The 12,667-nt window shown below is 37.5% G+C and overlaps 1 protein-coding gene across 2 annotated transcripts in view; it reads right to left on the reverse strand.

Moving 5' to 3' along the window:
• TRPC1 (transient receptor potential cation channel subfamily C member 1) overlaps positions 1-12,667 on the reverse strand; it is a 38,477-nt gene that overhangs the window by 24,387 nt on the left and 1,423 nt on the right. Inside the window, exons 2-6 of one of the 2 annotated variants that reach the window (XM_005303274.4) lie at positions 12,188-12,342; positions 9,002-9,103; positions 6,827-7,029; positions 3,955-4,086; positions 366-561 (exon numbers count right to left, since the gene is read on the reverse strand). In XM_005303274.4, the coding sequence (XP_005303331.1) occupies positions 366-561; positions 3,955-4,086; positions 6,827-7,029; positions 9,002-9,103; positions 12,188-12,342 (788 nt within the window). Of the gene's footprint in view, positions 1-365; positions 562-3,954; positions 4,087-6,826; positions 7,030-9,001; positions 9,104-9,567; positions 9,592-12,187; positions 12,343-12,667 lie in introns of those variants that run through there. The other variant, XM_065557949.1, reaches the window with a different exon arrangement.

Raw genomic sequence — 12,667 nt, forward strand, 5'->3', positions numbered from 1 at the left:
TCTCTTGTGGGTTGTAATACTTTGGTCTAATTGTTGGGTTTAGTGGGCAGTGCTGGGTGATAGTGGTGGCGACATCTGATATACAGGAGGTCAGATCAGATTATCTGGTGTCCCTTCTGGCCTTAAACTCAATGACACTGTGGCTGCAAGTATGGCAAATTCACTCACTGTAGCTAGTTTTGGGGTTGTTTTTTTTATACGACCTGTCAAATTTTTCTTATTTTGCCTATCTGTAAATTTTGATACCGTTGAAGGAAATATTGTTTAATCAGTTTGTGTGTGTACAGCGAAATCTATATTTACCGACAAAAAACTAATCCTTTCAAGCCTATCTATAATAAATTAATAGAGAAAGACCGAAATACCTCCTTTTGGTTATACTTGATAGCAAGTTTTAGGCGACTCAAATTCATCCTCTCTTCTAACAATCCTCGTTTGTCCACATGCTCATCACTAGCTGTATGGTTTAGGATAACTTCCAGCTCCCGTGAGTTCCGTGCCTGTGCAAGTAAATCTTTAGCAAAGGTTTTGCATTGCTGGGCTAGTTCCTCATAATCATTTCTAGAAAATACAAAAGTAGCAGATATTAATGTATCTCTGACTCAGACTTCAATATACACATTAATTATCTCTCTTAATTGGGGGGATGGAAAGTTATGCTTAACAAAACTGAGTTATATGAATCGGTTATATAAAATTAGGGCACAACAGCACTTTCTAGAGCCATTCACAGTGAAGTCAGGTCTATGCAAGTTTCCAGTTTGACAATGTACTTCAATTCTGTGTGCACCATCCTTTGTATCCTAATCTTACGGATCTATGGAGGTGAAATTACTAAACAGAGCTGTAGTCTAATAAGTTACAAGTAAAAAGAAGGTAAATATTAAGAGTTTCAATCTCCACAGGTTAAAATGTACACTTCCCAGTCTCCCTCACAAAAATTTACTAACAGTCACAATCGTCTTACGATAGTTCACGGCATGGGAAAAGTTTGACCATTTCTTATGTACGGTAATTTCTTATCTTATGATAATTCACAGCATGGGAAAAAGTTGACCATTTCTTATGTAGGATTTTTTTTTTTAAATCCCACCAGTTCACAGTTAAGTCTATTTGTTGGAACTGATTTATTAAATTCATAGAATTATAGATACAGAGAAAAAAAATCACACTTTCTGCTGGTTTCACCAGGGAATGTGATATACTTCAATACAAGTTATCTTCACATAAGAGCAAGAGCTGAACCCTCTTTGAGAGAGAATAATGCCCAAACGAAGAAACTAGATTTAGGAAATTGATATTTTGCCTTGGACAAGAAAACTATATCTACATGAGATTGGGAAATGATGGCTAAGATAGATACATTTCTGCGACCCTTTTTAATTACAGGGAATATAAAGAAAGCAAATTGTAATTTAATGGATGTGAACATGCAGAGAGAAAGCTAACAGAACTATAAGTGGATCTTTCAAATTATCATCTGATCCTTTATGAATACAATATTGAAGTATTTGTGTCTGAGGGAGATGGGGAGACAGGACAGAGAGAAACCTTGAAACAAAATTTTTAAATTGGTTCCATTTGTATCCTTGTTCAAAGATTTCACTTTTTTCCTTCAACCATTTTATTTTTTTAAAACGGTGACAAGATACAACCACTGCATTTTTGTTGCAATACGGATACAGAGACTCAAGACTGCGTGCTCAGATAAGCATTTCTGAAGAGAATTAGGAAGAGCCATGTGACTCACGCAACAATTCAAATGTAAAGCTTAACCTCTTTTTACTACAATATAACTTTTACAAAATTTCTGATGCGGTTATGACTAGCCATTCCAAGGCATGAAAGATTTTTTTTTTTAATTACTTGAACTTTTTTTTTTAAATGTACCTAATAATGGTAAATAAGTAGCTTTTTTCAGAGCAGCCTTGTATTTTAAAAATACACTGATGTGTTTAAAATAGTGGTTTAATGTATTATCCTTATAAAAAGGAGTGTTTCTAAAGAGATCTCCATTTACAACAGAAAGCAAAAATTAGATACAAGTTAATCTATTATTTGAGAAATATACTCCTACTACTGGTCACAACATACACTGGAGGTTGTATTACTGAAGCAGATCTCATAGCAGAATAGAGTATTAAGATATTGGGGCTGTAACTTCAGTATGAAAAGCAATGTCAGGGCACAGCCTAAACTTGTTTAATCAGCTAAGATTCCTACAATATTAAAAATAATATTTCAGAGTAGCAGCCGTGTTAGTCTGTATCCGCAAAAAGAAGAACAGGAGGACTTGTGGCACCTTAGAGACTAACAAATTTATTAGAGCATAAGCTTTCATGGACTACAGCCCACTTCTTCGGATGCATATAGAATGGAACATATATTGAGGAGATATATATACACACATACAGAGAGCATAAACAGGTGGGAGTTGTCTTACCACCTCTGAGAGGCCAATTAATTAAGAGAAAAAAAACTTTTGAAGTGATAATCAAGCTAGCCCAGTTACTGTCTGTCTGTACTGGGCTAGCTTGATTATCACTTCAAAAGTTTTTTTTCTCTTAATTAATTGGCCTCTCAGAGGTGGTAAGACAACTCCCACCTGTTTATGCTCTCTGTATGTGTGTATATATATCTCCTCAATATATGTTCCATTCTATATGCATCCGAAGAAGTGGGCTGTAGTCCATGAAAGCTTATGCTCTAATAAATTTGTTAGTGTCAAAAATAATATTGTGATTTTTTGGTGTGTCTTGATTTTTTAACTTCCACCTCCTTCCACAGATAGGCAATTAGCATCGCCAACTCTCCCAAATGTATAGTAAGGTGATTTTGGCCGCTGCTGCAGGAGTTCTCAGTTCCACATTTTCCTGCCCCCTCCCAATGCCAAATCAATTCTGTCCCCCAAGTTCCCACATCATATCAATTCTGGGCCCCCATCTCAGATCTGCTCCTCCTGCAGCTCCAGGGGGTCTTCAGGGTCTTTACAGTTTTTCCTTATTAGAATAAGCCTGTGCTTTAAGTCTTAATGGTCTTATAAACGAACATCTAACAGCAGTTCTTTAGCTTGCATCATTTTATTTCCTTCTCTTTACAAAAGGCTAAATCCAACCTCTATATGAATACTTTAAATAGAAGTGGTAATTAACAGTTGCCAAATATTTTGAAATTTTTAACAGGAAAAAAGCCTGCTTAGTTTAACACAAAATCATGTGGCTTGTTAGTTTATAATATAGACATGGCGGTTTTGGTATCAAAGATTTATTTATTTATTTTTACATTTTAGTGTTCATATAGAGTAAGCAAAGAGAAAAACAAACAAACCTGAGTCAGACTCCGTGTGGATAAGTGCTGTATAGTGTGTACATGAACCCCAATCCTGACTTGCAGAATTCCTTGTTATGTTAGTCCTGGCAAATTACACAATATGTTTGAGATATGAGTAAGCTAGAAATTGTGTGGGCTAGGAACTAAGAGTTGTGGTGTCCAACTAGTTTTTAATATCACTTCACTTCAAATTTCAACTCAGATCTGGGGAGGTGAAAAGCTGATGATACTAAACACACTCAAGTGTGGATCAAATGATTAAGGCTATGTGTACATTAGAGAGCTTACAGTGGCATCGATGTATCGATGAAGCTGCGCCGCTGTAAAATCTCTCATGAAATATTTAAACCTCTGAGCGACATAAATTTTGCCGACATAAATGGTAGTTTAAACATTGCCAAAACTTTTTCATTTTGCCATACTGAGGCTGACACTGCTCAGCAATGTGTTTGAAATGTGTTTGATTATTCATCAGTCTTAATTCATTCCCCACCATTATTCTCAATCTGATTTTTTTAAACAGCTAACTACAGTGCTAAACAAACAAAAAAACCCACAAAAACATGAGCTATGTGGAAAACAAAATAGAGATAAAAGTAAGTTTGTATTTCTTTTCATTCCTACCTGAATTCAACTTCAACAAGACTTAGCTCTTTTAAGTCTGCACTAAGTTCAAAAGCTCTCAGGATTGGATCCTCCTCTGTCAACATTATTAAGGCAGGACTGGCCAAACAACGATAGATGTCAAGACGAAATCTGAGACAAAAGGTTCAGAGTAAGGCAACTTCTTAAGTTGAAGCAGCTTCATTTGATTAGCATTTGCAAATCACAATATGTCTTGAAATCTCAGAAAAGCTAAAACTAATTTAAAGAGAGATTACAGCCATAAAATCGGGGGGTAGAGGTTCATAAATCTCACTAGGTAGGGTGCTCGCATCTACTTTGAAGTCAATTGCAAAAGGACAAAAGGAAATTAAAGTTCCATTTATACTCTCCCAGAGCATTTACGCCTGCTGATTTTTATTTTTATTTTAGGCCTAAAGACAACAAACTGGGTCACTTAGAGATCTGAAGTGAGAAGCATTTAATGTGATGTGTCAAAGGAGGAAAAGATTTTGAGTCCAATTCTGTAGTCCTTCATATATGCAGAACTCCCACTATTTTAAATGGAGTTTATATCATAGAAGGGCTGCAACACTGACTCGCTCTCTTCTCCTCACTGCTACTCCAACCACAGTCAGTACAGCAGCAGAAGACATCAGTTAAAGTAATGCTTGTTCCAATCAGACAGCAGGACTGGTAAATGACATGAATTTCAAAGGTGCACGGTCACATAGCATTAATCATGACCCACAGAAAGAAAGTCAAAAGGAATGTATTAAATAGGGCAGAGGCCTCAACTTTATTAAATGAATCTCAAAGCAATGGAGAACAGGAAGCAAAATGCCTCTATTTGGGTCCAGTATGGTAAAACTGTTGACAGTAACCAAGAGGGAAGGAAGACAACATCCTTATACCCCACCCTTGTTCGTGAGATGAGAGTACTCACTAGTGTGACTTAGCTTGTATGAGATTTAAGACCACCCTCACTCCAAACCAACCCAGGTTGATGCCAATAGCCTCCTGGGTTCCATGCTCAATTTTTTACCCCAAGAGCAGGTTGCTCATTCAGTCTAAATGCACTGGACACCAGCTGCAAGTTGCAACAAAGTTTTGGGTTTGTTTTTCCCTCCCTTTTAACTCTGGGTTGCTATGAGGAAGGTTTAAAAAAAAAAAAAAGGGGACACGATCCTATCTTGTGTGGTGGGGGAATGATCAGGAAATACTCTTCATCTATGTAATGACTAGTAATTCTCATCCTGCTAATATCAGATTGTTGTAGTATGCAAAATAAGTATGAACTTTAAAGGAAAATTAATGGGCTGTAAGTACAATAAAAATAAACTTCATATCCGTTGCATAAACATAGTCCAAGAAAGTTTTTAGTTCCCAAGATTTCCATCAAAGGTCTTTAAAAAGCAATGTAAAAATTATTTTGGAAACTAGAAGGATAAATTCCAATTTAAAAATATCTGTTGTTAATGGATCAAAAATCAATTTCTAACTATTTCCATTAGACAAGGAAATAAGTGTTTCACTTAAATGCAAAACAGATCAGCTAGAGAGGATATAAACCTAGTTAAAAACTTTTTTAAAGACTAGAATATAAAATTAGTAAGTCTTTCCAACTCATGCTCTGCAACTGAGAATTTTAGGTTCCATCAACACTACAACTTTTACTTATTATATTGAACTAAACAGCAACCAGCAAAATGTTTAGAAAATAAATCACACGCTAATTTGTCATAAGATTTCAAAAGGTCAGAGCTTTGAGGAAAATTTGCTCCACTGTGCTCTAGTCTTGAGTGTTATGAGAACAATAACAGAAAAAAAAAATCTGTAAATGCGGTAATTTATAGTTAATACAATAGCTCTCTTACATTATCATCACAATTAGAGTTTTACCTCATGTAATCTACATTGTATCTGCAAAGGAAGTGTCAGCAATTTCTATAACGTCAGAATACTGAAGTCCAGAGAAAGTAGCAAATGTAGGTGTGTTAATCTCATTTACTGCACTGCTTTTCCCTTTGCAAAATGTATATGTAATTTCACAGTTCCAAAACATGTGCATCATACTTCCCACACCACCTTTACACTTCCACTCTGGAACAAAGTTGTCACGTCAAATCTCAATAGTTCATTTCAGTTTCAGCCACATGTAACTATCTTAGGTATTTCTAAGGCTACGTCTACACTTTTGTCAGTCAGGGGTGTGGGAAAAAAAAAAACCAACCACCCCACCCCGTCTGACAAAAGCAACAGCGTGGACCCTGCTGACATAGCTACCGTCGCTCATTGGGGTGGTTTAATTATGCGGTCATGAGAGAGCTCTCCTGTTGTGGTTTGAGTCAGCAAACTGCTTTTCCATTTGCACCCTTACATCATAATTACATAAAATGTAAAATACAAAATTCCATTTAATTTTACAAGTTTGGAATTTTCCAAAGTAAATTCCGATAATCTGTTGTTTTCTTAGGCTTACAACCCTAAGAAATTACAATTATTGAAAGAAATTAGATAACTTACTATATATGAATTTTTCTCTTTTTTCATCATGAAATTAGTTAATAAAAATACTTTATTTTTATTTGCAAATTTTATTTCTATGGCTCCCGCACCCAAATATCCCCAACACCTCACAAAAAGACATATTTAAAACAAATCTGAATAAACACCTTCAGATCATAGAGGGAAACTGAAGGAAATCCCACTGACCTCCACTAAGGCATACAAGCTTAATCTATCCCCTAATAAACATATAAGTTAAAATACACCTCTAAACCCAAACTTAAAGAGAGACATGTCAAACCTGACTCTGAATGATGCCATAGATATATGTAGTTTGGTATACCTTGAGGATTTTTTGTTATTACCAAGATCTGATATTTCTGACCTGGAGTGCCGTAGGCTATCTTTTTTGTTCTTTGCCGTGCACAAGGTGCATTCACAACCAACAGCGTGAGGTTTGGGTAGAGATATATCCTGTTTTAACAGCATAGTAAGGATCTCATAGTTGTTACGATGAGCAGCTAGAATGACAGGTGCTACATCCATAGTCGTTGAATACTCTGGGTTCTGAATACGCTCCATAAGTTTCTGAAATAACATTTAGACAAGTGTTTTAGATTATCACATGCAACTTTATTAAAATGTTTATCTATAAGTTAGTGTACAACATGATTGATCAACATAGGCCACAGTAAACTTCTGATTAAAATATTCCCCCCACCAATAATCTTGATTTCACAAATTTGTAAGCTATCTAAATACTGGAAATTGCCTGCCTTCTACAGATACAATTACACTATTGTCTCATTTCAGTTCTCAGAGGACAAATATTCACATTAATTATGGTCAGCAAAAAGGACAGGGATTAAAAAGCCATGAAGACTGAACCCTCACATTACCAGAAACTGTCCCTCAATTAGGATTAAAGAACATTAACAGAGCAGTGTGGAAAGACTACTCAGCTGCTCCTCACATTGCACCTGTTCTGAGGATAAAGAAAGAACTTTTAGTCTTTAGGGCAATAATTTTGGTGCCTTTCACCAATACAAAATTCATATGAGCAATGAAAAATAAACATTTAATTTTTGCAACCTGCATTACTTGGAGAGACCTAGATGGAAACAGCAGCATTTCCCCCTCCCCACGTATTGTAAAGGAGTTCTCTCTATATGTTCCATTACTTCTCTGATAAAATTCTGTATGTCCATACTCGAGTCTTTTTTTTTTTTTAATTCATTTACTTTAAAATCGGAGCTCACCCCTTCTATAATGTAATGCCCACTTAAAGGAAAAAGTTTACTTTCTTGATTTCCTCAACATACTGTGAGAAACATGAGACAATGACTTTAGCAAAATAAGAGTCCTTCAGAACTTTGGGGAATCCTGGCTGCTGAGGAAGAAATAATTTATAATTCATAACAAGAGCAGGTGGTCAGTATCACAAATTTTTTTTCTTCGTGAGTTGGAGAAGATAATGTTCACGCTCCATTCACTCATGACTTTGCTTCATTCTGCAATTTGTGAGTCAGTCATCCCTAACACAAAATAAAATACGCAATTTATAACGCACCCACAGGCACTCTCTCTTGAATTCTGCTTTTACTGTACCAACATGGAATACTTGGAGCTATATATATTGTAAGGAATACTACATTGAAAGGAAACAGTGTTAAGGTTAAATGAAATCCACTTATATATTCATGAGCCATTTACACACAAACATTCAACCATTTTGTAGCTCTGAGAGAGACAGCCTGGTACAATACGTAAGAACCCCAACTGTTTTCTTTTAAGAGCCCTTTTCATTGTCTCTTCCTTTTTTATTTCCTCTTGGAAGAAAACTTAAAAGATTAAAAACATTTTCCACATGGAAATGTCAGAATGAGAATCTTGTTATGAGGAAAGAAAATTGTTAAAAGTTGCCCATAGAAAAATAGAATTCAGTATCTTTTTTTTTTTTTTTTTTAATTTTCATTAATAAATTAGTGTTTTTTCCTTGGGTGAATTTTTTTTTGCCAATTCCAGTATTCAGATGCAGAGAAGCTATACACAACTGATTTGTAATGTGCACGTGTACACACGCAAACTCACCTCACTCACTCCTGCAGCATTACAGACATGCTTACTCACTACAAGGTTTTTCCACTCAGTAAAACTTTTTAAAGCACCTTGATATTTAATGATTGTAAGGAAGGATCTCAAATTATTAGTTTTAAATGAAGGTAGAAATTTCAGATGAATCTTAAGTTCAGTGAAGTTTTACCCAAAATATACTGTTTTTTGTCAGTCAGACCTGCCAATAATTTGTACTACAAAAAGGAATTACAAGCACTGATTTTTTTCTTTTCATGTATGTATTATGATAGTTATCACTAACTTTAAATTAAGAGTGTAAATATACTATTCAAATCAAGATCCTTGTATGAAGATCTGCAGCTGTAACAGGACAGAATTTAGACCTTAGTCTTCAGTTAATTTTTTACAGTCTCTTAGCCTTAGAGGATATTTTTTTAAATTTCTGGTGAACCAACTAAAATTAACAAGAATTAAGAGTACTAACTACAATAGTTGGTCTTGAGGATCGTTTTGGTCGATGATTAAGTAATATATCGACAGCTCCCACCACTTCTGAGTCAATCGCCACCAAAAGTGCATCTGTTGACTGAAGAGAGAAAATAGGAGGTTAAATCTGAAGCAACAGTAAAATAGATAGTATGCAAAAAAAAAAAGTAGAATTTTGAAATTAATGTAAACAGCAAACGATGTACTCAACTACATAAAGAACTACAGAGATTTTTTTTTTAAAAGACTGCCATAAAATGATGAAGATGCTAAAGAAAAATCACTACAATTATAGGCAGATATAAGAAATATGCAGGAGCAGATTAAATTCATTTTAGAATAAAAGTGATCTTAAAAACACCATAATGAAAGATGGATAGAAAACTAATACAAACAAGCTTCTCCCGCACTACTATTCTCCAGGGCCAAACCTGCAATCCTTGTTAATCTAAGCAAAGACACTGTAGCTCGAAGTCAGTACTAAATCCACAGGAGTGGATCCACTAAATCCACTAAAACAATGCATAATCTGCAGCATTAATCAACATTATCCATCCACACTACCATGTATAGGGTGAAGATTCAAATCTTTGGGTCATTCTGTGAGTTAACATGGCGCTGTGACAGTTTTGTTCCACTGCAAGAGTGACCAACAATGATCTGAAAAGGAAAGTGATCCTCCTCAACAAACTTCACTCCTAGGTCCTGGAAACAAGATATAAGAAGCTGTACAGGGTTGTACACTGATCCTTAACTACAATAACTCCCCACTTAAAGTCCTCTTGCTTAACGTTGTTTCGATCTTATGTCCCTGCTCAATTACAAACATGTTCTATTTAAAGTTGTGCAATGCTTCGCTATAACGTTATTTGGCTGCCTGCTTTGTCCACAGCTGGCAACCCCCCCCCCATCAGCTCCCCTACATCCCCCCCACAGTGCCTCCCGCCCACCGGCAGACCCCGTGGATCAGCGCCCTTCCCCTTCTCCCCCTGCCTCCTGCCCGCGGCAATCAGCTGGCTTGCAGCGTTCAGGAGGGAGGGGAAAGGACTTGGTGCACAGGCTCCCCCTCCCTCCCCTGCCTCCCGAACGCCGCAAGCCAGCTGATTGCCACGGGCAGGACGCAGGGGAGGGAGGGGGAAGCTTGCATGCCAAGTCCTCGCTCCTCTCCCCTCCCTCTTTCCCCCTGAACGTTGCAAGCCAGCTGACTGCCACGAGCAGGAGGGAGGGGGGGAGGAGCGAGAATGCGCGCACCTCCCCCTCTTGCCTCCTGCCCGCAGCAATCAGCTGGCTTGCGGTGTTCAGGAGGCAGGAGAGGAAGGGAGAACCTGTGCGCCGTGTCCTCGCTCCTCCCCCCTCCCTCCTGAACACTGCAAGCCAACAGGAGGCAGTGGAGGGAGGGGGGAGGACACCAGTGGGAGAACACTTTAACCTGTCTGGCCATTCAATGACAGACCTGCGGGTGGCTATCTTACAACAGAAAAACTTCAAAAACAGACTCCAACGAGAGACTGCTGAGCTGGAATTGATATGCAAACTAGACACAATCAACTCAGGATTGAATAAGGACTGGGAATGGCTGAGCCATTACAAACATTGACTCTATCTCCCCTTGTAAGTATTCTCACACTTCTTATCAAACTGTCTGTACTGGGCTATCTTGATTATCACTTCAAAAGTTTTTTTTCTCTTACTTAATTGGCCTCTCAAAGTTGGTAAGACAACTCCCACCTGTTCATGCTCTCTGTATGTGTGTATATATATCTCCTCAATATTTATTCCACTCTATATGCATCCGAAGAAGTGGGCTGTAGTCCACAAAATCTTATGCTCTAATAAATTTGTTAGTCTCTAAGGTGCCACAAGTACTCCTGTTCTTTTTTTGGAGAAAGCAGGCTTGGAGGGAGAGCTAGCCATCATCACAACCACATGAACAACCTGGGAGCGAAGAAGAATTGAGGGATGGCAAGAGATTCAGACAGAAAGCTTGTAAATCAAAACTAAATATTCACAAGTAGATGCACTTCCATTATTCCACTGGATTAAAATCCCTGTCAGTCAGAGATCTACATTGAACCTTAGGGCTTGTCTTCACTACCCGCCCAGATCGGCGGGTAGAAATCCATCTCTCGGGGATCGATTTATTGCGTCTCGTCGGGACGCGATAATCGATCTCCAATCGACGTGCGTACTCCACTAGCCCAGGTAGGAGTAAGCGCCGTCAATGGGGGAGCCGCGGCGGTCGATTTGCCGCCATCCTCACAGCGGGGTAAGTCGGATCAGATATGTCGAATTCAGCTACACTATTCCCGTAGCTGAATTTGCATATCTGAAATCGATCCCCCCTCCCCCCCCCGTAGTGTAGACGTAGCCTCATTCTAAGCGCAGTGTGGAAAAGAAGCAACATTCTGCAATTCTGAAATGAAACAGGAAAAAAAAAACTGTACTACTTCTTATATCGTAATTAACTTTTAAGATCATGTAAAATGTAATTACACCTCTACCCCAATAGAACGCAATCCGATATAACATGAATTTGGATATAAGGCGGTAAAGCAGTGCTCCGGGCGGGGGGGTGGGGGAGGGCGCGCATTCCGGCAGATCAAAGCAAGTTCCATAGAACGCGGTTTCACCTATAACATGGTAAGATTTTTTGGCTCCTGAGGACAGCGTTATATCGGGGTAGAGGTGTATTTAAGAATACACTGTACCTGAACTCTGAACTACAGAAATGTATGCTTGCTTTAAACTAGAGCTAAGATACTTGAAAAGAATATTTAATGTTCTAACTTCAATCTTCATCCATCCTAAAAGTTGTTATAATCCAGTGGCAAAGTGATATTTGCATTCTAAATATTTTAAGAATTTACAATTCCATTGCAGAATATTAAAAAGTAGTCAGTAATTTGTTTGGGGAACAACGTGTGTACTTGCTCTGCAGCGCAAATAACCAAATTATTTTCAGAGCTCTACTGAAATCACTGAAGATGATGATGCATAACATGAAAATAAACAAATTTCCCAAGTTTATTTAAGCTTCACTAGAAACATGAGGTAGGCATGGAGGGGGGAAATATTCAGTGTTTACCAACTGAAAAAGGACAAAATTGATAACATTTTTCTTACAGGTTCTGAAAAGACAACAGAAAACAACAAGGACAATAATGAGTGTGTAGTGGTTCTGTACCTGACAGCCATAATCCAAAAGAAGCTGTAATATGTCCAAGTTTTCATTTTCAATGGTAATGGTTATAGCATTTCTCCCAAGCACATCCACACAATTTATGTTCATGTCACCTGAGCTGTTCTGCTCCAAGAGTTTCTTAACCATGTAATAGTCACCTAAAAAAGCAACGTATGAATATGTCTTAGTATTTTGGATTCATTTTTACTGGTATATATTCTGATACTTTTATCAATTAGAATAAAATGCAAACCATATGCTCATTGTAAAATTTAAGATGTCATTAAATATGAAATACTCTACCAGTAATCCATGACATCTGACCAAAAATATTTAACATAAAAGGCTGCTAGGCAGCCGAACTAGAAACGGGTTATTCACATTAGATGTGAAATTAAACAACACAATTAAGTCACTCTTCCCCACCCCTCATAAATCCCAACTCAGGAAAGCATTTAAGCACATGCTTAGTTAGATCTATCC

This window comes from Chrysemys picta, chromosome 9, assembly GCF_011386835.1.
Source record: "Chrysemys picta bellii isolate R12L10 chromosome 9, ASM1138683v2, whole genome shotgun sequence".
In the NCBI taxonomy this organism is placed as follows: domain Eukaryota; kingdom Metazoa; phylum Chordata; order Testudines; family Emydidae; genus Chrysemys; species Chrysemys picta.